Consider the following 27648-nt stretch of genomic DNA (forward strand, 5'->3'; position numbering starts at 1 on the left):
TGCTTTCCACAATGGTTGAACTAATTTACATTCCCACCAGCAGTGTAGGAGGGTTCCCCTTTCTCCACAACCTCACCAACATTTGTTGTTGTTTGTCTTTTGGATGGTGGCGATCCTTACTGGTGTGAGGTGATACCTCATTGTGGTTTTAATTTGCATTTCTCTGATGACTAGCGATGTGGAGCATCTTTTCATGTGTCTGTTGGCCATCTGAATTTCTTCTTTAGAGAACTGTCTATTCAGCTCCTCTGCCCATTTTTTTAATTGGATTATTTGCTTTTTGTTTGTTGAGGTGTGTGAGCTCTTTATATATTTTGGATGTCAACCCTTTATCGGATCTGTCATTTATGAATATATTCCCCCAGACTGTAGGATACCTTTTTGTTCTATTGATGGTGTCCTTTGCTGTACAGAAGCTTTTCAGCTTGATATAGTCCCATTTGTTCATTTTTGCTTTTGTTTCCCTTGCCCGGGGAGATATGTCCAAGAAGAGGTCACTCATGTTTATGTCTGAGATTTTTGCCTATGTTTTTTTCTAAGAGTTTTATGGTTTCATGACTTACATTCAAGTCTTTGATCCATTTCGAATTTACTTTTGTGTATGGGGTTAGACAGTGATCCAGTTTCATTCTCTTACATGTAGCTGTCCAGTTTTGCCAGCACCATCTGTTGAAGAGACTGTCATTTCCCCACTGTATGTCCATGGCTCCTTTATCGAATATTAGTTGACCATATATGTTTGGGTTAATGTTTGGAGTCTCTATTCTGGTCCATTGGTCTGTGGCTCTGTTCTTGTGCCAGTACCAAATTGTCTTGATTACTGTGGCTTTGTAGTAGAGCTTGAAGTTGGGGAGTGAGATCCTCCCACCCCCCCCAACTTTATTCTTCCTTCTCAGGATTGCTTTAGCTATTCGGGGTCTTTGGTGGTTCCATATGAGTTTTTGAACTATTTGTTCCAGTTCATTGAAGAATGCTGTTGGTAGTTTGATAGGGACTGCATCGATTCTGTATATTGCTTTGGGCAGGATGGACATTTTCACGATATTAATTCTTTCTAGCCAGGAGCATGGGATGAGTTTCCATTTGTTAGTGACCTCTTTAATGTCTCTTAAGAGTGTCTTATAGTTTTCAGGGTATAGGTCTTTCACTTCCTTGGTTAGGTTTATTCCTAGGTATTTTATTCTTTTTGATGCTATTGTGAATGGAATTGTCTTCCTGATTTCTCTATTAGTTTATTGTTAGTGTAGAGGAAAGCCACAGATTTCTGTGTGTTCTTTTTGTATCCTGCAACTTTGCTGAATTTCGACATTAGCTCTAATAGTTTTGAAGTGGAGTCTTTAGGGTTTTTTATGTACAATATCATGTCATCTGCAAATAGTGACAGTTTAACTTCTTCTTTACCAATCTGGATTCCTTGTATTTCTTTGTTTTGTCTAATTGCCATGGCTAGGGCCTCCAGTACTATGTTGAATAACAGTGGGGAGAGTGGGCATCCCTGTCTTGTTCCCGATCGCAGAGGAAAAGCTTTCAGCTTCTCGCTGTTCAGTATGATGTTGGCTGTGGGTTTATCATATATGGCCTTTATTATGTTGAGGTACTTGCCCTCTATGCCCATTTTGTTGAGAGTTTTTATCATGAATGGATGTTGAATTTTGTCGAATGCTTTTTCAGCATCTATGGAGATGATCATGTGGTTTTTGTCTTTCCTTTTGTTGATGTGGTGGATGATGTTGATGGATTTTCGAATGTTGTACCATCCTCGTATCCCTGGGATGAATCCCACATCCCAGTTGGTCATGGTGTATGATCCTTTTGATGTATTTTTGAATTCGGTTCGCTAATATTTTGTTGAGTATTTTTGCATCTATGTTCATCAGGGATATTGGTCTGTAGTTTTCTTTTTTGGTGGGGTCTTTCCTGATTTTGGTATTAGGGTGATGTTGGCTTCATAGAATGAGTTTGGGAGTATTCCCTCCTCTTCTATTTTTTGGAAAACTTTAAGGAGAATGGGTATTATGTCTTCTCTGTATGTCTGATAAAATTCCGAGGTAAATACATCTGGCCCAGCGGTTTTGTTCTTTGGTAGTTTTTTGATTACCGCTTCAATTTTGTTGCTGGTAATTGGTCTGTTTAGATTTTCTGTTTCTTTCTGGGTCAGTCTTGGAAGGTTGTATTTTTCTAGGAAGTTGTCCATTTCTCCTAGGTTTCCCAGCTTGTTAGCATATAGGTTTTCATAGTACTCTCTAATAATTCTTTGTATTTCTGTGGGCTCCGTTGTGATTTTTCCTTTCTCATTTCTGATTCTGTTGATGTGTGTTGATTCTCTTTTCCTCTTAGTAAGTCTGGCTAGAGGCTTATCTATTTTGTTTATTTTCTCGAAGAACCAGCTCTTGGTTTCATTGATTTTTGCTATTGTTTTATTCTTCTCTATTTTATTTATTTATTCTCTGATCTTTATTATGTCCCTCCTTCTGCTGACCTTAGGCCTCATTTGTTCTTTTTCCAATTTCGATAATTGTGACATTAGACCATTCGTTTGGGATTGTTCTTCCTTCTTTAAGTATGCCTGGATTGCTATATACTTTCCTCTTAAGACTGCTTTTGTTGTATCCCACAGTAGTTGGGGCTTTGTGTTGTTGTTTTTGTTTGTTTCCATATATTGCTGGATCTCCATTTTGATTTGGTCATTGATCTACTGATTATTTAGGAGTGTGTTGTTAAGCCTCCATGTGTTTGTGAGCCTTTTTGCTTTCTTTGTACAATTTATTTCTAGTTTTATGCCTTTGTGGTCTGAAAAGTTGGTTGGTAGGATTTCAATCTTTTGGTATTTACTGAGACTCTTTTTGTGGCCTAGTATGTGGTCTATTCAGGAGAATGTTCCATGTCCACTTGAGAAGAATGTGTACCCTGTTGCTTTTGGATGTAGAGTTCTGTAGATGTCTATTAGGTCCATCTGTTCTAGTGCGTTGTTCAGTGCCACTGTGTCCTTACTTATTTTCTGTCTGGTGGATCTGTCCTTTGGAGTGAGTGGTGTGTTGAAGTCTCCCAAAACGAATGCATTGCATTCTATTTCTTCCTTTAATTCTGTTAGTATTTGTTTCACATATGTTGGTGCTCCTGTATTGGGTGCATATATATTTATAATGGTTATATCCTCTTGTTGGACTGACCCCTTTATCATTATGTAATGTCCTTCTTTATCTTTTGTTACTTTCTTTATTTTGAAGTCTATTTTGTCTGATACTAGTATTGCAACACCTGCTTTTTTCTCTCTGTTGTTTGCAAGAAATATCTTTTTCCATCCCTTGACTTTAAGTCTGTGCATGTCTTTGGGTTTGAGGTGAGTCTCTTGTAAGCAGCATATAGATGGGTCTTGCTTTTTTATCCATTCTATTACTCTGTGTCTTTTGATTGGTGCATTCAGTCCATTTACATTTGGGGTGATTATTGAAAGGTATGTACTTATTGCCATTGCAGGCTTTAAGTTTGTGGTCACCAAAGGTTCAAGGTTAGCTTCTTTACTATCTTACTGTCTAACTTAACTCACTTATTGAGCTATTATAAACATGGTCTGATGATTCTTTATTTCTCTCCCTTCTTACTCCTCCTCCTCCCTTCTTCATATGTTGGGTGTTTTGTTCTGTGCTCTTTTTAGGAGTGCTCCCATCTAGAGCAGTCCCTGTAGGATGCCCTGTAGAGGTGGTTTGTGGGAGGCAAATTCCCTCAACTTTTATTTGTCTGGGAATTGTTTAATCCCTCCTTCATATTTAAATGATAATCGTGCTGGATACAGTATTCTTGGTTCGAGGCCCTTCTGTTTCATTGCATTAAGTATATCTTGCCATTCTCTTCTGGCCTGTAAGGTTTCTGTTGAGAAGTCTGATGATAGCCTGATGGGTTTTCCTTTGTAGGTGACCTTTTTTTTTCTCTCTGGCTGCCTTTAATACTTTGTCCTTGTCTTTGATATTTGCCATTTTAATTATTATGTGTCTTGGTGTTGCCCTCCTTGGATCCCTTGTCATGGGAGTTCTGTGTACTTCTGTGGTCTGAGAGGCCATTTCCTTCCCTAGTTTGGGGAAGTTTTCAGCAATTATTTCTTCAAAGACACTTTCTATTCCTTTTTCTCTCTCTTCTTCTGGTACCCCTATAATGCAGATATTGTTCCGTTTTGATTGGTCACACAGTTCTCTTAAAATTCTTTCATTCCTGGAGTTCCTTTTATCTCTCTCTGCATCAGCTTCTCTGCGTTCCTGTACTCTGTTTTCTAGTCCATTAATGGTCTCTTGCATCTCATCCATTCTGCTTTGAAGTCCTTCCAGAGATTGTTTTATTTCTGTATTCTCCCTCCTCAGTTCTTGCATATTTCTCTGCAAGTCCATCAGCATGGTTATGACTTTTGTTTTGAATTCTTTTTCAGGAAGATTGGTTAAATCTATCTCCCCAGGTTCCTTCTCAGGGGAAGATGTAGAAGATGTCGAAGCTGTCTGGGTTAGTCTTGTCTGGATCAAATTTTTTTGCCTTTTTATGTTGATAGGTGCAGTGGTGTGCTATTGACTGTCTGTCAGCTGGGAGAGTCAAGACTCTTTCCACTTGCTCCTGGCCTTTCTTTACTGGGACAACTGCGACGCCTAGTGGCTTGTGTTGGGCAATTGTGTATAGATTGGGTCTCTGTATCTTGCCTGGCCGGTATGGAGGAAGCTCCCTTGCTGTGGGCATGGCCAGCCTCAGGCTGCTACTGTGCTATGGAGGGGCCCTTGAGGGGTAATGGACGGGGGGCTGTTTGGCTGTTGACCTCCATGAGGGGTCTCAGAGCCGTTGCCCAGGAGGTTAGTGTGCCCAGAGTTCCCTGGAATTTCCAGCTGCTAGACTGTGACCCAGGATGCTTCCGTCTTGCTGTGGAGTCCCTGTCCCTTTAAGACTTTCAAAAAGCACTTGCTTTTCTTTGTCCCAGGGGCGCCGGCTGCAGGACTGCTCACAGGTCTTACTGTCCTGCTTCCCTAGTTTCCAGCACCCCACGCATGCACTGTGTGTCTGCGCTCTGGTGCAGATGGCTAGGGCTGGGTGTTTAGCAGTCCTGGGCTCCCTCTCCCTCCCTGCTCCGACTCCTCTCCTCCCGCCGGGAGCTGGGGTGAGGGGCTTTGGGTCCCGCCAGGCTGCAGCTTGTATCTTACCCCTTTCACCAGGCGCTGGGTTCTCGCAGGTGTAGATGTATTCTGGCTGTTGTCCTGTGTCTTCTGGTCTCTCTTTTAGAGATAGTTGTATTTGTTGTATTTTCACAAAGATATATATGTTTTTGGGTGGAGATTCCCACTGTCCTACTCACGCCACCATCTTGGCTCTGCTTCCCTCATATAAACTATATTAAACAAGTACTTAAAATCTGATTTTTTTCCAAAGAAAGTCATATTTTACTAACGTATTTTGGGATTAAGTGATGAAACTTCTTAAATTATATATATTTTTAGTCACTTGACCCAAATGATAAATGTGTTTCAATGATAGGGAAATAAATGTTAACACCCACAATACCCTTTGCCCCCAAACCATGTCAGTTTCATATAGAAAAGATATGCATGAATTATTTTCATATATTAACTGAGACAATTATTTGAATAATTCTAGTCATGTTCTATCTTGGTATTCCTGAGATTCTCCTATAAACTGTTTAGTCCAAGTCTACTTTTCAAATTCTATTGTGAGAATTGTTTTGGTCATAGTAGAATTGCTATTACCTTAAAATAGCAAATTGGAATAACTGGTACTGAAACTACAGTTCAGCACAGTTAAGTATCTTGAGTAAGTTCTCCAAATAACAGTCTGGTTTATGTTACCATGGCAGCACTTCCTTTCACTGGGTCTGTTCATGAACTACCAGTAACAAGATATAAAACTACTATGTATTTGCTAATCTATATTTTAGAGTCTATAGCAAAAAGGAACTTATTTTTAACTAACTCTCACTTAAAAGCCTTTCCTCTTTATTATCGGGCTTAGTTTGATGGAACATAAATAACAAAGAGTTTCAAAAGTTAAGCATTGCTTTAAACTAAATTTGCCTGTAACAAGATAAAACTTTTGCACAATGGAAACAGGAAATGTGCATTCTCTCATTTACTCTTTTGCATTTTGGAACTCTAAGTCTTCTTGACTTATTAGGCAGAGAACCACTGAAAAGTTTTCAAGAAATGAGGAATATACCAAGAAATGAACTTAAAAAAAAAAATTATCTGAATGGAAGTTCTAAAGAATAGATTGAGAGAAGGGGCAATATTCACTATTTCTGAAATATTTTAATGTACTTGCCCTGTACATTTTAATAGAGCTTCCCACTTTGACTCCCTTTTCAGTGGTTTTTAGAACCACTGAATTAAAAAGAATAACTAATTAAAAAGGACATTCATAACTCTCACTTATAGCATGAACTCTTCTAGTGCTTAAACATGAAGCAAATTATCACTGTGCAAATGTACAGACTAAAATCCTACTAAACTAGGCAAAATTTCTAATTTCATGTTATCTAGCTGAAGTCTCAGTTTTAGTTTGGCATTACCAAAATTCAGAGAAGTAGATGTAAGACTTGGACATTGACATTTAAAACATAAAACCAAAACCCAAACAAACAAAAAACACTATGTCTAACTTCTGTAATTTTAAAATCCTGAGACAGGAAAATACCATACCAATATTTTTAGACCTGTCTTTTGAGAATAATAACTATGAGATGAATGATGGTGGGGAATCTAATCAGCAGTATACCAGCTGGTTGAAGTATCATTACCACTTTGTAGTTTGACCTGGACTTGCTATCTTGCCTTCTTTTTGAGATCTCTAGATAACAGCTATTCATCAGAAAATTGTTGTCAAGGTTGCCAAATTCAATTCCAACATTTAGTGGAAGTATAACTTACTTGTCTTCCACAGATTAGAAGAAAAATACAGTTATTTTGAGGCACTGAGTCAAAAAAATATTTCATAAATTAAAAAAAATACATAAGAATTCTCAGTCTCACTTGAATGTATCACTTTCTAGCCAAATTTCAGACATTTAAGCAAAGTGGTCTCAATTTTTGTTAATACCATCACCTACCAGCAGTTCCTTCCCTCTAGCCCTAACCTATGGTAATATCTTGCCAAGTTTTTGTCTCAATATATTACAAATCCTATATTTATCCTCATTTTATTTCTTATTAGATGACTTCTTTTCTTTATCACACTCTCCCTTACTCTGAACTATATGTTTTCCCATTCACTATCTCTTACTTCATTAATTATTTTCTTTCTCTGAGAATTAAAACATACTCAGGTTAATTATACAAATCATATATCTAAAAATTATGCAGAAGAACAAGTCCCTTTTGATCACTATTACCAATTGTACCACATTGGGGATACTGTTCTACAACGTTAATTACAAACAATACCACACTGAATATTCTTACTTACATTTCCTTATGTGCAAGTATGAATGTTACTCAAGGGGAAAAAATCAGAATGTGATGCACCAGATCAAAGGATATGCACATTTCTAATTCTAATAACTACTGTTAGGTTGCCTTCAAGAATGGTCATACTAATTTATACTCCTATCAATGGTGTGAAACTACTGACATTGATTTATTTCCCTATGTCCTCATCTAATATTATCAAACATTAAAAATTTTTGCATTCTAATAGGTAAAAACTGTTTTTTTTTGTTGTTCTTTTAATTTGTGTGTCCCTAATTACTAGTGAGGATGAACATCTTTGCATATGTTTATGGGCCATCTGTATTTCTTCTTCTGTAAACTGGCTGTTCATATTTTTGTCCATTTTTTTTATTAGGTTTTCTTTTTTTTTTTAATTGAATTATATGAATTCCTTACATACAGTGGTGTGCTACTAACTGTAAACATCTCCTACCAACTTAACATTTAATGACATAATGTTGGTAGCTTGGAACTGGTCATGATGGAAATATTTGTACGATGGAAATCTGCAAAAGCTTCATCCCCACCCACACCCATTTGTTAAACCCTAAACAGTACATCATTGCTTATATATTCTGAATCTTAATCTTTTGGCTGCTACTTGTCTCAATCACTCTTATCCAATCACTTTTAAGTTTTCTACAACTTTGATACTGCTGCTCATTTGCACTTAAGTTTATCCTCCTTGGTTTACATCACACCATGCTTTTCCTTGATTCTTCTACTGAAAATCAATGTTGATGACTTGCAAACTTAGAGCTTTAATCCCACATCATCATCACTATTTCTCTACCATATTTCTAAATAACTAGTAGACAGTTCTCTAATGCCCCACCATAAGTCACAATAGGTCTAAAGCCAGAAAAGACTAAAGTAATGTTGAAAAATTAAATCTAACAATGTACATTGGAAAGTATGTATTCAAAATTTCCTATACTTTCAGTCATCTGAAAGGGAAGTTTGACTGGGGTTGTGGTAATCTGCTTCCAAGATGACTCATTCACATGACTACTGGCAGGAGGCCTCATTTCCTTGCCACATGGGCCTCTCCATAGGGCTGCATTAAGTGTCCTTATGATATGGCAGCTGCCTTCCCATACAGCTAGTTACCTAAGATGCTGAGATGGAAGACATAATGTCTTTTATAACCTAGCCTCAAAAGGCATTACTCCATCATTTCCACAATATCCTCTTGGTTACACAATCAGCCCTACTTAGTATTGGAGAGGACTCTAATACTGTCAATTAAGGTATGAATACTAGAAGGTGGGGCTCATTTGGGGGCCATCTTAGAGGCTGGCTATGACAGAGGTTGATCCTTTGAAATTACTGAGGCTTTTTTTAATGGCCTAGCACATAGTTGGTCTTCATAAATATTGTGTGCAGTAGGGAACATGATACATATAGCAATTCATTACATTGCTATCTAAGTTAGCAATAGATAACTAATAAAAGCTCCTTTAAGTTAGCTATAAGATGGCGTGTCCCAATGTTTTGCTACTCAGGGTGTGTACATGGACTAGCAGCATGAGGATCACCTGGGAGCCTGTTAGGAATGGGAGCCTTAGTTCCCATCTTAGATTTATTAAACCCGAATCTGCATTTTAACAAGATCCCCAGATGATCAGGTTGTACATTCAAGTTTGAGCAGCAACTGCACTCGAAAATCCTTCAGTCATCTATAATAACTTGCTCTTTTAACTTTTACTCCAAATAAGAATAGGAGAGTTTTGCTATCACTTGGGAGTACAGAAAGCTGTAAGAGAACATCATTTCCAGCCTAACAATAAAAATACAAAGTAATCTACAAAACCACTATTTTTTATGATCACAACTGAGAGCCATGGCAGTAAGACAACTGAAAGAACTGAATTCTAAAGTGTGATAGAGCCCTGTGAGGAGAGGGAACATATAAACTGTTTCACCTTTGGGAGAACACAGAAGAAGCAGTCATAAAAGAAGGTTAGAAAAAAAAATATTCAAATTTTAACAAATTCTTAGAAGCCAAGTGTGAGCTAGCAAGATAATTTAGTATCCCTGGCATTCCCAGAAAGGGGTGTCTGAATCCAGCAGCCGGCATTTTTCCATGGGCCTCCATCCAGTGCTTCAGAGGAAGACTTTTAGGAGGGCAGGAGACTTAAGAGAGACACCCTTGGAAATGGAAAATAGATATGCAGAACCTACTAAGGTTTGAGGCTGGAGAAAGGATATCAGGCAAAGCTCATCAAGCTCCAAGCCCTGAATAAGCATAAGATGAAGTCAGGTGTTATGTGGGACAGACACAAAACCTGCTGACACCCTGGACAAAGTTCTAATATAAAGCAAACGCTATCTGTCACTAAGAAAGAGGCAAAACAAAAACACCCTCCCCACCCCAGTCCCAGGTTAAGGGACAAAACCCAGCTATTCTCATACTTCACTGATGCAGGGCAATGGCCACGTTATTAGGAGAAGGACAGGAATTCTGCTCATGTCCAGATCTTCCAATTATTCAAAGCAAAGATCTGCTGCCACAAGGAAAGGAAATGGTCTCTCACTTGTACCCAGCGCCTCACACTGAAACTAGGCAGACTTTACCTATTATGATGGGAATGTGCAGGAAATTGGCCTAAGCTCTGGAACAGCACTGTCCAAAAAGACTTTCTTCAATGACAGAAGTATCATATATCTCTGCTGTCCAATATGCCAACCACTAGCCACAAGTAGATAATTGGCTATTGTTGAGTGCAGCTCTAGACTACACTCTAAGTAGATGAGAAAGACTGTCTACTCCTGGAGGAGGCAAGGAAAGTTCCAGTCTTGAGGCACAGTATAGAAAGCCTGTATAAGACTAAAACTAGAGCAGAAGAACCAAGAAACTAATCCTGCCTGCACTCAAAGTCTTGCACCTGTAACAAGCAATAGCAATTCATTGCTATGGGAGGGGCAAAAGCACAAGAAATATCCAACTCCCCTCGGGTCCCCAAAGTTGTCACAAGCTGAAAGACAAAGGTGGAGCTGAAATGCTGAGAAAAACCATTTGACACTCCATGCCTTACACTAAGCATGAAGTATCGGCTGTCCATCTCTGTAGGAATTTGAAGCTTGACATGCACTTAAGATTAACTCTAACAACCAACAAAACTGAAATCCAGCTCAATTATTAACTAGATTGGCCAATACCTGTCCTTCATTCTGGGTAGAAATGTGATACACCTCAGTCTCTACCTTTCTTTTGTTATATCTGACACTTAATCCAAACTTATGAAACACCCACAAAAACAGGAGATAAAGCAGTCAACAAAACCAGACCAAGAGATGGACAAGATATTGAAATTACCCACAGGCACTGTAACTATAACTAACATGTTTATGGATCTAGTGGAAAATTTTAACAGAGAGGTGGAGACTACTTTTAAAAAGGCAAATGAAAATGCTAGAAATGAAAAATATGACGAGTCCTTTATCAGACTTATTGGGAGAATGTACACAATAGAGGAAAGGGAGAACTTGCAGAACAATCAACAGGAGTTGTCCAAACTGAAATGAGAGAAGAGTAGGAAGAGGGGCAGAGCAACAAAGAGGTAAGACAATAACAAATCGTTTAACACATTTTCACTTGGAGATGGAGAATTAGGAAGTGAACCACAGAAATATTTGAAAAGATAATGAGAAAAATTTCTCTAAATTTAATGAGCAACAACAAACCACAGATCCAAGAATATGTGAAAAACTAAAGCAGGATAAAAATAAAGAAAAACATATGAAGGTGCATCATAGTCAAACTGTTGAAAAGAGGCAATAAGGGGAAATAATTTTAAGACAATAAAAAAAGAGGAACAAAGAATAGCAGCAGACTTATCATCAGAAACTACGCAAGCCAGAGACAAGAGAGTAACATCTTTAAGATACTTAAGGAAAAAAATCCTGTTAACCTAGAATTCTATACATATCCTCCACAAAAAGATTTTTAAAAGTTCATTGCTAGCAGACCCGAACTATAAGAAGTGTGAAATAAACTTCTCCTGGAAAAAGACATTTATCTAGGTAGGGCCTCAGGATTAGTAAACTTTTTCTATAAAAGGCAGTTAATAAGAGAAATGGTGTATCATTTTTAGTATATTGAACATATACTAAAAACTGTATAGCAACCACCATAAAAAAAAAAAGGAATAGCCAATAAGCCAATAATAGAGATAAAAATGAATTGCAAAAAAAAAAATCTGTAAAAATGCCAGGAAAATGGGAAAAGGAAAAAGGATATAGCAAACAGAAAACAAATAGGATGATGATAGATTTAAATCTAAACATATCAATTACATTCATATTGATGTAGGGCAGAGACCTGGGACAAGCATCGTAGTTAACTTTTCCTGCTTATGATGAAAAATGCTGAGATATAAACAGTATAGTAAGAACAGGAAGGATTCCATCTTAAAACTAAGATTCCTTTTTAAAAACTAGGAAGTTAGGAAATAAGACTCCTGTCATATTTTTTAGCAAACAGACAATATCTCAATCCACTTTGGGGGCAGGGCGGGCAGTCTTGATTGATATGTTCCCAGAGGAAAGCTTCTGTACTAGAAAGGTACTGAACAATTTCGTGTGTTAATTTTGCAGAATTTCCTGGAGGATTGATAATAGAAGAGATTTAATGTCTCTCATCAGAGATAACCATTTTGAGCCCACTTTACAAGTCTATACCCTCTGGCCCTTTGAAAAATCCTTAAAAGAGGGAATGCCCAACCTTTTAGTGTACCTCCTCTTCGAGGACTCCACACTTTTTCTCTTTAAGTGCATACCTTTAAACAAAGCTTTCTCACTGCTCAACCCACTGCGTTTTGTCTTTTTGCTATTTTATTCTATTTCCAAGTCTCCATTTTCCCCGTAAGTAGGAAGGGGCTGTTGAGAGCTCTGATTTGGGCCTGCAAGTTCCTGTCGCTTGGGTGACTGGGACGGAACTGCAGCTGCAGGAGCCCGCCTGAAAATCTCCCTTCTTTGGGAAGTTCTTGGAACACAACCTCACTCTATTCCGTGCTCCACGGCTCTCCAAATCCTGGGGTGCTAGGGGCTAGTCCCTGCGCAGTGCCAACCCAAGCAGTACTCCATGTGACCCTGGCTTTAACAGATGGCAAGGAAATCTGTCCTATACCAAGAAAATGTTTAGCCAACTTTCCCTCTACACCTCTGCGCTTTCCTGCTCTCAGCTGCCTTTAAGGCCACTGCCATTCATTTCTACTCTAGTTCTAATGAATTCCTTCCTCACCTATACTCTTCAGACCTGCTGGAGTGGTTCAGAGTCAAGAATCCTCCCCCATCCAGGTTGAGGTTTCTCCTGGTGCGAAGGAAGAGACCTACCTAGACGCAGCTGCCCGGCAACAATATAAATGGTCTACATTTGAATTATAAGACACAGATTGTTATACTGAGTAAATAATAATATATATCATAATAATATGTTAATACAGTAACAGGAAAACTACTAAGTATAAGAAAATAAGAGTAGAAATTTAGAACATTAAGAAAACTAGATAATGTACCTATATAGTAGAATGAACATAATTTTGCTAGATTTATATTAATATTTAAGACATTTAAAAACACCTCAAATGAAAGCAATTAAACTCAAGCTGATGTAATTTAGGTATTTTTTGGTCTTCTTTTGATTTCCCCATATTTTAAGTCTTCCACGTTAATTTTTCCCAACCTCCCCAAATATGTATCAATGTTCATAAACACTGACCTTGCCATGGCTTCTTTCCACTTTCTGAAAACATTTATTCAGGGACAGATTATGTCGAACAGAATTCTTCCAGCCTGTGGGTGCAGTAGCAAAATAAGGGAAGCGGTCCAGAATCCAGCTGTAAATTTCTTTAACAGGCAAACATTTATTTGGAGACTGCTCAATAGCCATATAAATGAGAAGACTAAAGGAGTATGGGGGCTTTGAGGTTGCTGACTTTTTCTCTGTGTTCTGATAGCAGGACAGTCCTAGGGATGGCATGTCATCTCCCTCTATGTCATACAATGGCCTTACAATCGGAAGACCCTCACTTCCGAAGCTGAAGTTTGTTAGAAGATTAGTACTTTCATGAAGCCAGTTCAAGTTTGTGAGTTCATCATCTGCTGACTCACTATCCACTAGAGTGGCCTTTGGCCTGGCAGCATCAACAGCTTCAGGCAAGCTTCCCATTTTGTAAATCTGGCTTAATCCTGCAACCTTTGCAGCTCCAGGCGTTTCAGCTCTCTTTTCTGGAGTCATTCCAATTACTGGACCCATTTACTCTTACAATTCTGCAACAAATGAAACAATTATCAATCATTACAATACTTAAAATTCTAAAGTTCATGGAAAAAGAAAATGCATATTTAAATATCCCTAAATCATAGAAATTTTGCAATTATCCCATATATTTAAGCATGACATTCATGTCATGAAGACACTAAAGTTACAGTACAAGAACAAAACCTATTTCACCTTATTTAAAATGGCTATAAAAAAAATGCAGCATTATAACGCCATATATATGAGTGGTATTATCAGAATAAAAAAATGTATTTTGAATATGTTAAAGTCCTTAGCCCACAGTAACTGCCTAATAAGTTATTAAAAGTGAAAAGATTATTTCTTTGAATTGTAAGACTTCATAATCTACATATCTTAAAGATCTATGACCTACTATAATAGTCATACATATGGTTCAATAGAGAAAATAACCAAATTAAAAATATTGCTTACATAATAATCCAAATAAACTCTTCCTCCAAATCTGTTATGTTTACTGTAAAGATAAATATTTTTACAATATATCCAACTAAAAAAGATAACACTCACTAAATACATTTCCAACAAAATTATAGTTAATATAAATTTATTTTTCTTATGTAAATTCCAGTATTTCTAACTTTGATTCTGTATCACCTCATCAAGCACTGACAATGAAATGCTGATATTCTCTTAGTAAAATCTGACCTATCCATGTATTTTCAAGGGGAGGGAAAAAATGCTGTTTCTAAACTATCCTTTTTTATTTCTGTTTCCTCAAATGACTTTTGTTTTTGAAACACACTTAAAAATTTAAAAAATTATAATGGGAGAACTGGACAAAGAGGAAAATGATAAAGCAAACATGCTATTTAATTCCTTTACAATGGTTAATAAAGGTACCTCATTTCTGAATTCAGAGAAAAACCTTCTATGTCTTCTATTCAGTCTACTTATGCTTATACAACCAAAATAACAGAGATACCACCAGTTTTATTTTACTTAAAACATAGCTAGTAGGTTACTCCAAGAATTATGAAAACCAGTCAATATAACATATAGAAACAGATCTCAGAGCACTCAGTTATCTATAGCATCAGCTAATATTTAGGGGACCAGTCATTGTGGCAGATACTATATACTATATCCCAGTTAACAGGCAATTAAACCTATAAAGTAGGCCCTTTTATTAACCCAATTTTATAGAAGAGGAAAATGACTTAGATTAAGCATCCTATTGGAGGATGCCTGAACAGTAAATGGCAACACCAGGAAAACACAGGCAGACTGACTTCAGAACTGAAACTCTTAACCACTCACTATCCTGGTAACAGTATATATACCTATACCTATGAGTACCAATGTTCTCTCCAAAGCAATGTCCTATCTGTTTCATGTATACCTATATCTATAACTTGACATAACAAGACACTGTAAAAAGGAAAAAATAAAACTGTAACAAAGTTAGTTTCCATTTCAAATTAATTACGAAAACCACATACATCAACATATGAACCTGTGCAGATGTGCACAAGTATTATTTCAGAGATGTAACTGGCCAAAGTATTCATTTTACCACTGAAGTCTCTCTACTCATAGAGAATTTAAAAAATATGATGGATGAGAATTCATTGGTTGAATAAAGTCTTTCTTCCTTAAAAAAAAAAAAACTTTTCACACTCAGTGTTCAAAGAATGGAATGACTAATTTCTAATGGTCCACTTTTGCTTTTCACCTGTATTTTCATTTATCTTCAATTACATACAGAGGTTAGAGAGTACCAAATTGTAATGACTGACATTTACTGAGATTTTACTATATTACAGGCACACTGCTATGGGCTTTAAAAAACATCACCTCCCGTTACTCTACCCTACTACTGAGTCCTTTCTCCCCAAATGTGGATCTCATAAGGAATAGTATTTTACTTTGTATTCCTAGTAAATCTTAATGAACTGCTGGATATGCGTATGCACTCAAATCTTAATTATCTCAAATTTAAAACAGATAGATATTGCTAACAGATATCAGAATATCTGATTACAGACAACAATTCAGATGGTGGCAAATATGTAACTCCTCTGAGTCACAAGTTTAGAATAAAATCCCACTATTTTAAGATGCATAGCAATATTATGGCAGCAAATATTGCAATGACAACGCAAAGTGGACAGCCACACACTGTTAAATAATCAAGTACTGACATTCTCTTAGTAAGGTTTGAACTGTCACTGTATTTTCAAGGAGAGAAAAGTGATTTCTAAACTCTCCTTTTAGAATACTTTAGAACACCATCCACTTAGAACACTAAGTCCACCACAATAGGTAAGCGATCTTTCCACACAAGTTAAGTATATAAATAGCAAACAAATATTACAAAATATTCAACTTCACTGATGATCAAAGAAATACAAAGCAAAACAAAAATGTGATGTCAAATAGCATACTATAATGAGCACAGTACCTGGTATATAGGAAGCAGAAATACCAGATAAAAATAACAGTATCTATTTTTACCCAAATTAGCAATAATTTTTAAAAATTGTACAATTTTGGGCAAGGATCTAGGGGACATTTTAGAAAGTTAACTCGCAAAATGCACCAAGAATCATTAAAAATGTCATATTCTTTGACCCAATAATTCCACTTATGAATCACATTAGTGAAATAATCCTATGTAGGAAAAAGATTTTCTTCTCTTATAAACACACACATGCACACACACATAGATGTTCATCCACAAATTATGAACTTACATATTATAGAGAAACAGCCAATTAAACTAAAGCATATAGAATCTAATATTTAGTAGTCATTAAAAATGATTGTTGAAAACTGGGAAGTAAAAAATTATAGTAAAAACTGGTGAAAAAGTAGAAAAGAACAAAAAGCTAACAGTGGTTTATAAAAGTAAATGGTAATTTTTTCTTTGTTCTAGTTTCCATTTTTCTTTAATGTTTTAATATTTTAAAGTTAAAATTAAAACAACACACTCATGGAGAAAAGGTTGTGCTAGATTATTTTTAGTTGTGGTATTTCCATTTCACGAAGAATCAAATCACAAAAAGGTCATGGACTTATCAAAGGCCTTAAGTGAAAAACAGAAGCCACCTTTTACATTCAGCACAGCCTATTCTATTACCAAGGTTTCTGTAACACAAATTAGCTCACTGGTAAATAGGGAAAAGATTTTAGTACAATGTGAAAATCACATTGGTTTATACCTGATTTTTACCAGCTTATGTTTTTGCAATACTAAGTAATAACAATCTTAACCCAAAACAGCATAACAAAGTGGAAAGCAGCAAGCTGCTGAAAATACAGTACTGTACACAATTCTCACTCAATCCATGTTCTTCCTCTTGGCACAGCTTGGCCACATGCGTTTTCTTGGAAGTGCTTAAAAAGCTCTTCTCTCCAAATCTTTATACGATTTACTCTAGCCTCCATAGCCCTGTAGCTTCAATCCTTCCTTGCACACCCTTCCATCAGGCTACCTACATTTATTAAAAATCCTAAATTGCAGTATTTGTTATAAATAACTTAATTTTTAAATTGTAACAAATTTAGTAAGTCTTCTAAAATATTTTAGTACTTTTATTAAGACTTATTTTTATTAATGTTCTGGTTACAAAGCTTCGTATGTTTTGGATAAGTTGACCTATCAGTTGTGCACAGTATTTTAGTATTTTTAGAAATATATAATACATAACACTACAACAGAAAGATCTGTGTACTTCACACCAGAATCACGAAAACTTTCAGTTTAATTTATTCAGAAAATTCTAGTTCTATGAGAAACTACTTTTTAAAATGAACTGAAACCATTCAATAACAGATCATTATTAATGTGCATGGAAGTTTGCTTCATAAAGTAAAACAAGTAAAAGAAATAAAAGGAAATCTGGAAGAGGAGCCAAGATGGTGGCGTGAGTAGGGCAGCGGAAATCTCCTCCCAAAACCATACATATTTTTGCAAATACAACTACACCTAACAGAGAGACCAGAAGATACAGTACAAGAGCCAGGCTACATCTACATCTGCAAGAACTCAGCATCTCAAGAAGGGGGTAAGACACAAACAAAGCTGTGACCGGGTGGGACCCGAGCACTCCCACCACCCCAGCTCACCGGCGGGAAGAAAAGAGGTACAGTGGGGAGGGAGTGGAAGCATAGGACTGCTAAATAATGAGCCCTAGTAATCTGCACCTGGCAGACAGACACACATTGCATGGTGTGCTGGATATTAGGGACACCGAAATTAAATCTGAGATAGAGACTGCAAGTGGGTCTCCACAGCTGGTTCCCCTTGGATAAAAAGAAAAGCGGGTGCTTTTCTAAAGTCCTAAAGCGACAGGGGCTTAACAGCTGGACGGAATCATCCTGGCACACTAAGTCCAGCAGGCTGGGAATCCTGAGGAATTTCAGGCACCCTAAACCCCTGGGTGGCAACGCAGCTCTGAAGCCCCTCACAGCGATAAGCAGCCTGGCCATTTGTTCCCCCTGGCCGGTGCTGCCCCACCACAGTGGCCAAGCAGCCAGAGAGCGGCCCCACCCAAAGCAACTGCCCAGAGTCTCCGCCCAGCGCACAGCTACCTGGGCCATACGGAGAGGCTACCGCCGGCACACAGCTTCCTGGCACAGGCAGAGGAAGCAGGGGCAAGGCACAAAGGGGCGCCATTCTAGCAGGAGAGCACATCCGGTGCACCTGCCACTCCCCAAAGGGATCTGGGCTACCCCGAGGGCTGCCCCCACACATGGCAGCTCAGGAGATTGATCCAGGGGCAGCTCCCGGTATGGAGGTAACGGATACAGGTAGCAGAGAAAGGCAAGGCGAACAGCATACAGGAAGGGACTTGTTCTCCCAGCTGACACACGTGCCACCTGACTACGACTACCTCTATCGCCATGAAAAGGCAGAAGAATTTGGTCCAGTCAAGAATCATCCAGACAACCCCCGAGAGAGGGCCTGGGGAGATAGATATAACCAATCTTCCTAAAAAAGAATTCAAAATAAAGGTCATAACCATGCTGATGGACCTGCAGAGAAATATGCAAGAGCTAAGGGATGAAGTAAGGAGGGAAATTACAGAAATGGAAACAATCTCTGGAAGGACTTAAGAGCAGACTGGATGAGGTGCAAGAGCCTGTTAATAGAATAGAAATCAGAGAAAAGGAATACAGAGAAGCTGAGGCAGAGAGAGATAAAAGGCTCTTCAGGAATGAAACAATATTAAGAGAACTGTATGACCAATCCAAATGGAATAATATTCACATTATAGGAGTACCAGAAGAAGAGAGAAAAAATGGGATAGGACATGTCTCTGAAGAAATAATTGCTGAAAACTTCCCCAAACTGGGGGAGGAAACAGTCTCTCAGACCATGGAAGCCCACAGATCTCCCAACACAAGGAACCCAAGAAGGACAACACCAAGACATATAATAATTAAAATGGCAAAGATCAAAGACAAGGACAGAGTATTAAAGGCAGCTAGAGAGAAAAAAAATCACCTACAAAGGAAAACCCATCCGGCTATCATCAGACTTCTCAACAGAAACCTTATAGGCCAGAAGAGAATGGCATTATATATTTAAGCAATGAAACAGTAGGGTCTCAAACCAAGAATACTGTATCTAGCATGATTATCACTTAAATATGAAGGAGGGATTAAACAATTCCCAGACAAGCAAACGTTGAGGGAATTTGCCTCCCACAAACCACTGATACAGGATAGTTTAAAGGGAATGCTCTAGATGGAAGCACTCCTAAGGCTAAATAGATGTCCCCAGAAAAAATAAAATCACACCAAAGAAAGCAGACCAACCAAATACTAACTAAAGGCAAAAAATAAAATCAACTATTCACAAAAGCAGTCAAAAGGAAACACAAAAGAATACAGAATAAAACACCTAACATACAAAGAATGGAGAAGGAGGAATACGAAGGCAGAGAAATAAAGAATCATCACACTGTGTTTATAATAGCTTAATAAGCGAGTTAAGTTAGATGGTTAGATAGTAAAGAACCTACCCTTAAACTTTTGGTAACCACGAATCTAAAGCCTGCATTGGCAATAAGTACATATATTTCAAAAATCACCCTAAATGTAAAAGGACTGAATGCACCAATTGAAACACAGAGTAATAGAGTGGATAAAAAAGCAAGACCCATCTATAGGCTGCTTACAAGAGACTTACCTCAAACCCAAAGACATACACAGACAAAAAGTCAAGGGATGGAAAAAGATATTTCATGCAAACAGCAGTGAGAAAAAAGCAGGTGTTGCAGCACTTGTATCAGGCAAAATAGACTTCAAAACAAAGAAAGTACTAAGAGATAAATAAGGACAATACATAATGATAAAGGGGTCAGTCCAACAAGAGGGTATAGCCATTATAATACCTATGCACCCAAAACAGGAGCACCAACATATGTGAAACAAATACTAACAGAATTAAAGGAGGAAATAGAATGCAATGCATTTATTCTAGGAAACTTCAATGTACCACTCACTCCAAAGGACAGACCCACCAGACAGGAAATAAGTAAGGACACAGGGGCACTGAACAACACAGTAGAACAGAGGAAACAGGGGCACTGAACAACACAGCAGAACAGATGGACCTAAGAGACATCTACAGAACTCTACACCCAAAACCAGCAGGATACACATTCTTCTCAAGTGCATATGGAACATTTTCCAGAATAGACCACATACTAGGCCAAAAAAAAAAAGCCTTAGCAAATTCAAAAAGACTGATATTCTACCAATGAACTTCTCAGACCACAAATAAATAAAACTAGAAATAAATTGTACAAAGAAAACAGAAAGGCCCTCAAACACATGGAGGCTTAACAACATGCTCCTAAATAATCAATGGATCAATTACCAAATTAAAACAGAGATCAAGCAATATATAGAAACAAATGACAACAACAGCACAAAGCCCCAACTTCTGTGGGATGCAGCAAAGGCACTTCTAAGAGGAAAGTATATAGCAATCCAGGCATATTTAAAGAAGGAAGAACAATCCTAAATGAATAGTCTAAAGTCACAATTATTGAAACTGGAAAAAGAAGAACTAATGAGGCCCAAAGTCAGCAGAAGGAGGGACATAATAAAGATCAGAACAGAAATAAATAAAATTGAGAAGAATAAAACAATAAAAAAAAATCAATGAAATCAAGAGCTGATTCGTTGAGAAAATAAACAAAATAGATAAACCCCTAGCCAGACTTCATAAGAGAAAAAGAGAATCTACACACATTAACAGAATCAGAAATGAGAAAGGAAAAATCACGAAGGGCACCACAGAAATACAAAGAATTATTAGAGAATACTATGAAAATCTATATGCTAACAAGTTGGAAAACCTAGAAGAACTAGAAAACTTTCTAGAAAAACACAACCTTCCAAGATTGACTGAGGAAAAAACAGAAAATCTAAACAGACCAATTACTAGCAATGAAATTGAATCACTAATCAAAAAACTACCCAAGAACAAAACCTCCAGTCCAGATGGATTCACCGCTGAATTTTACCAGACATATAGAGAAGACATAATACCAATTCTAGGTAAAGTTTTCCAAAAAATAGAAGAGGAGGGAATACTTCCAAACTCATTCTATGAAGCCAGCATCACTCTAATACCAAAACCAGGCAAAGACCTCACAAAAGAAGAAAATTAGAGACCAATATCCCTGATGAACATACATGCAAAAATACTCCACAAAATATTAGCAAACCAAATTCAAAAATACGTCAGAGCAACATGCACCATGATCAAGTGGGACTCATCCCAGGGATGCAAGGATGGTACAACATTCGAAAATCCATCAACATTATCCACCACATCAACAAAAAGAAAGACAAAAACCACATGATCATCTCCATAGATGCTGAAAAAAGCATTTGACAAAATTCAACATCCCTTCATGATAAAAACTCTCAACAAAATGGGTAAAGAGGGCAAGAACCTCAACATACTAAAGGCCATATATGACAAACCCACAGCCAACATCATACTTAACTGGGAGAAGCTGAAAGCTTTTCCTCTAAGATTGGGAACAAGACAGGGATGCCTACTCTCCCCACTGTTATTCAACATAGTACTGGAGGTCCTATCCATGGCAATCAGACAACACAAAGAAATACAAAGCATCCAGATTGGTAAAGAAGAAGTCAAACTGTCACTACTTGCAGATGACATGACACTGTACATAAAAAACCCTAAAGACTCCACTCCAAAACTATTAGAACTAATATCTGAATCAGCAAAGCTGCAGGATACAAAATTAATACACATAAATCTGTTGCTTTCCTATACAGTAACGATGATCTAGCAAAAGAGAAATCAGGAAAATATCTGCATTCACAATTGCATCAGAAAGAATAAAATACTGAGGAATAAACCTAACCAAGGAAGTGAAAGACCTATATCCTGAAAACTACCAGACACTCTTAAGAGAAATTAAAGAGGACACTAACAAATGGAAACTCATTCCATGCTCTTGGCTATGAAGAATTAATATTGTCAAAATGGCCATTTTGCCTAAAGCAATCTTCAGATTTAATGCAATCCCTATCAAAATACCAACAGCATTCTTCAATGAACTGGAACAAATAGTTTTAAAATTCATAGGGAACCACCAAAGACCCCAAATAGCCAAAGCAATCCTGAGAAGGAAGTATAAAGCAGGGGGTATATTGCTTCCCAACTTCAAGCTCTATTACAAAGCCACAGTAATCAAGACAATTTGGTACTGGCACAAGAACAGACCCACAGACCAGTGGAACACAATAGAGAGTCCAGATATTAACCCAAACATATATGGTCAATTCATATACGATAAAGGAGCCATGGACATACAACGGGGAAATGACAGCCTCTTCAACAGTTGGTGCTGGCAAAACTGGACAGCTACGTTAAGAGAATGAAACTGGATGATTGTCTAACCCCATACACAAAAGTAAATTCGAAATGGATCAAAGACCTGAATGTAAGTCATGAAACCATAAAACTCTTAGAAAGAAACATAGGCAAAAATCTCTTGGACATAAATATGAACAACTTCTTCATGAACATATCTCCCCGAGCAAGGGAAACAAAAGCAAAAATGAACAAGTGTGGCTATATCAAGCTGAAAAGCTTCTGTATAGCAAAGGACACCATTAGTAGAACAAAAAGGCATCCTACAGTATGGGAGAATATATTCATAAATGACAGATCCGATAAAGGGCTGACATCCAAAATATATAAAGAGCTCATGCACCTCAACAAACAAAAAGCAAACAATCCAAATAAAAAAATAGGCACAGGATCTGAACAGACACTTCTCCAAAGAAATTCAGATTGCCGACACATGAAAAGATGCTCCACATTGCTAATCATCAGGAAAATGCAAATTAAAACCACAATGAGATATCACCTCACACCAGTTATGGCCAACATCCAAAAGACAAACAACAAATGTTGGCGAGGATGTGAAGAAAGGGGAACCCTCCTACACTGCTGGTGGGAATGTAAATTAGTTCAACCGTTTTGGAAAGTAGTATGGAGGTTGGTTCCTCAAAAAACTCAAAAGAGAAACACCATTTGACCCAGGAATTCCACTTCTAGGAATTTACCCTAAGAATGCAGCAGCCCAGTTTGAAAAAGACAGATGCACCCCTATGTTTATCACAGCACTATTTACAATAGCCAAGAAATGGATGCAACCTAAGTGTCCATCAGTAGATGAATGGATATGATGAATGGATAAAGAAGAGGTGGTACATATACACAATGGAATATTATTCAGCCATAAGAAGAAAACAAATCCTACCATTTCCAATAACATGGATGGAGCTAGAGGGTATTATGCTCAGTGAAATAAGCCAGGAGCAAAAAGACAAGTATCAAATGATTTCACTCATCTGTGTAGTATAAGAACAAAGAAAAAAACGGCAGGAACAAAACTGCAGCAGACCCACAGAACCCAAGAATGGACTAACAGTTACCAAAGGGAAAGGGACTGGGGAGGATGGGTGGGAAGGGAGGGATATGGGGGAAAAAAAAGGGGGCATTACTATTAGCAGACATAATGTAGGAGTTGGGGCACGGGGAGGGTTGTACAACACTGAGAAGACAAGTAGTGATTCTATAGCATCTTACTAGGCTGATGGACAGTGACTGTAATGGGGTATGTAGGGGGGACTTGGTGATGGGTGGAGTCTAATAAACATAATGTTCCTCATGTAATTGTAGATAGATAAGAAAAAAATAAAAAATTAAAAAAAAGAGATGACAAATCTCAGAAAAAGAACTCTTTTAATATTTATAATTAATTCCTTTTGTTTTGGGGGAATTAAAAAAATACAGAAAGGCATAAGTAAGATAGCAGGTATTAACAACTTTTCATACAATGCTACAAATATTTTTCTCTACTGTCTCTGTTGAAGTCATCATATGCTTATTTTTCCTTTTATAGATTTAAATATGCTGTCAGTGAGAATATGGGTGAGAATTGTCACCTTTTGTATCATTTGTTACTTTGAACAACTTTATGGAGGTGTATTATTCAGGGTTCTCCAGTGAAACAAAACCAATGGGGAAGAGAGAGAGAGAGAAAGAGATCTAGTCTAAGGAATTGGCTTATGTGTTCTGGGAGCTGGCAATTCTGGAATTTGCAGGGCAGGCTAGCAGGGTAGAGACTCAGGGAAGGGTTGATGTTGGAACTCCAGTCTGAAGACAGTCTGAAGGCTGAATTCTTTCCTCCTCAGGGTACCTTAGTCTGTAATCTTTTAAGGCCTCCAACTGATCAGATGAGGCCCACCCACATTACAGAGGACAGTCAGTTTTACTCAAAGTCTGCTGATTTAAATGTTAATCACATCTTAAAAATGTACCATCGTGGCAATATCTAGAGTGGTGTTTGACCAAATCGCTGGGTACCATGGCTCAGCCAAGTTGACGCATAAAATTAAACATCACAGGAGGCGTAACTAGCATACAATAAGCAATACAGGTTGAAAGTAGGAAAGTTGGTAAGTTTTGACTATGTCTATGCATGTGACACCATCTCCACAATAAAGGGAATGAAGGTCTACATACCCATCTCCCCAAAACGTTTCCACTGGCCGTTTGTAATCCTGCCATCCCACACCTCCTTGCCCACACTGTCCCCCAGCACCCTATGGTCTCTGTCATTGTGCATTAATTTGCATTTCCTAGAGTCTGTAACAGTGAAATCCTACAGTGTACCCTCCTTTTCTTCTCATTTCACTCACAAAATGATTTTGAGATTCACCCATGTTACTGTCTGTATAAAAGAGCTCATTCTGGGTGATAGCTGAGTAGTGTTCCGTGGCTACAGCAGTTTTTTTTTTTTTTTCATGAATTCACCTGTTGATGGACATTTGGTTTGTTTATAGTTTGAGCTGTTGCAAATAAAGCTTCTATGAACATAAAAATAAAGGAAATCTGGACTAGTGATATAATATTTCCTTTTAATAATCATTTAAGAACAATGTTTTAGCAAACTGCATATAATTGTTATACATAATAAATGTCACTCAAGCATTTAAGGTCAAAAGAGTATGATGTGGGTTTCTTAGGACTATAACTATCATAACTTTAGTAATGAATACATTAATTATTAAAGCAATTCTAAAACCAAGACATTGCTATAAAAAAAACAGGCAAATGTGTAAGATAATTTAGCAAAGTACACATTTGTGTTAAGACTCTAAATCTACATATCAGGAAGGAACAGAATTTCTTCTGACATGAATTTAAAAAGGGAAGAGTTCAAATAAGCCCTGCAAAGTCACTCTGGAAACCTTGTCTAGAACTTCACTGTATAATGGCTGTGGCAGTATCTTAAGAAGAATACTCAGGATTAAAATGTATCATTTTTCTCACAGCAATGCAGCTCATGTACTTCTCAAAGGTGTCCAACAGATACCTGCATATTATGTTCACTGTTACTGTGACACTCTACTCTCAGACAAGAAAAATAAAATTCTACATTGGGATTCTTAGATCATTTTCCAAAAAGTTATAGTAGCTCTCTTTGTTTAGGTCGGCATTAACACTGGTCTGAGAGGAAATGCCTGACAGAGAGACTAGATAAGGGAAACTGTGGTAGAGAATTTTCAGTATTATTAACTAAAACATAAGATGTTGTATTGGAGTAGTAGAGTTGTTACACTGACAGCTTTTTTGCCCTAAGTACCTAAGGAACCTCCTAAACACAAAATGTTGGTGATAACCACACGTTTTTGACTTATTTGCCCACATTTTTAATTGACTGTATCAAAGACAAAGCAAACAAAAAAAATATTTTTATAGTTTTATCATATGCTAGGATCCTTAAACATCGTTACTTAGTTTTCCATGTTTTTTGAACACTAAATAAAACTGCATTACACTGAAATTTGCTTCTTCCCTTGCCAAACTCATTAATATTGCAGAAGCAATTCTTTCACTTTTACAGATGACTACTATTGTACTTTAAGAATATACCACAATTGAGAGAGAGGATTAAAGATGGCGGCGTGAGAGGAGAGACAGAGGCTTCCTCCTAAAACCGTATATAATTAGAAAATATAGTTGGTGCAACTAATACTGAGAGCAACAGGAAAGAGGACTGTGCCACATTGCATACACCTGGAGAAAAGAGCAGACCTCACGGAACAGGGTAAAGTACCAAAGCTATGGCCCAGTGGGACCCAAGCCCTTCCCCCACCCCAGCTCACTGGTGGGAAGAAGAGAAACGGAGCAGGGAGGGAGTGGAAAGCCTGGGACTGCTGAATACCTAGCTCGGGAGATCTGCTCTGGGAGCACAAACCTACATTTCAGGGTGCTTTCAGGATACTTGCATGATTACAGGGTTTGAAAGCTAATACAGGCAGAATTCCTGGAGAGACTGAGATTCCAGCCGCTTGTGGAAAGCAGGATCCATATCCGGCTGCTCTGGGACAAAAGTTTATACCTGTGTGCTCAGCCCGCTGGTTCAGGCAGAGGAGACAGGCATAGGAGCCAGGAAGCAGGAAACAACTCTTTCATCCCCCCAGGCACCAATACTGCTCCCACGCAACTCCCTGCATTCCTTCAGGGGCTGAGCAGCTCCAGAGAGTAGAGCTTCTGGACACTAGGGGGCGCCATATACAAATATGAAACGCCAAAGGAACCTACTCCAGAGTAAAATTAATATAACTCCGGAGAAAGATTTAAATGACATGGACTTTATGACTCGTCCTGAAAGGGAGTTCAAAATAAAAATCATCAACATGCTAATGGAGGTATGGAAAGATATCCAAGAACTCTGGAATGAATTCCAGTTGGAGATCCAATCATTGAAGAGCACAATGGAGGGTATTAAAAGCAGGTTGGATATGGTGGAGGAGATGATAAATGAAACAGAAACTAGAGAAGAGGAATACAAAGAAGCTGAGGAACAGAGAGGAAAAAGGATCTCTAAGAATGAAAGAATATTGACAGAACTGTGTGACCAATCCAAACAGAAAAATATTTGCATAATATGGGTACCAGAAGAAGAAGAAAGAGAGAAAGGGATAGAAAGTGTCTTTGAGGAGGTAAGTGCTAAAAAATTCCCCAATCTGGGGAAGGAGATAGTCTCTCAGGCCATGGAGGTGCACAGATCTCCCAACACAAGGGACACAAGGAGGACAACACCAAGACATATAGTAATAAAATGGGCAAAGAACAGACTATTAAAAGCAGCCAGAGAGAGAAATAAGATCACATACAAAGGAAAGCCCATCAGGCTAACATCAGACTTCTCAGCAGAAACCATACACAGGCCAGAAGGGAGTGGCATGATGTATTTAATGCAATGAAGCAGAAGGGCCTGGAACCAAGATTACTTTGTCCAGTAAGATTATCATTAATATTTGAAGGAGGGATTAAACAATTTCCAGATAAGCAAAAGC

At 37.8% G+C, this 27648-nt stretch overlaps 1 protein-coding gene across 2 annotated transcripts in view; it reads right to left on the reverse strand.

Annotated features, from left to right (window-relative positions):
- Positions 1 to 27648, reverse strand: part of FOXN2 (forkhead box N2) — a 101031-nt gene that overhangs the window by 33196 nt on the left and 40187 nt on the right. For both annotated transcript variants that reach the window (XM_036926040.2, XM_057497232.1), the window contains exon 2: positions 13189 to 13739. In XM_036926040.2, coding sequence (XP_036781935.2) covers positions 13189 to 13725 — 537 coding nt within the window. In that variant the 5' untranslated portion in view covers positions 13726 to 13739. The remainder of the gene's footprint in view (positions 1 to 13188; positions 13740 to 27648) is intronic.

The sequence above is a fragment of the Manis pentadactyla genome, chromosome 2, assembly GCF_030020395.1.
Source record: "Manis pentadactyla isolate mManPen7 chromosome 2, mManPen7.hap1, whole genome shotgun sequence".
NCBI classification, from domain to species: domain Eukaryota; kingdom Metazoa; phylum Chordata; class Mammalia; order Pholidota; family Manidae; genus Manis; species Manis pentadactyla.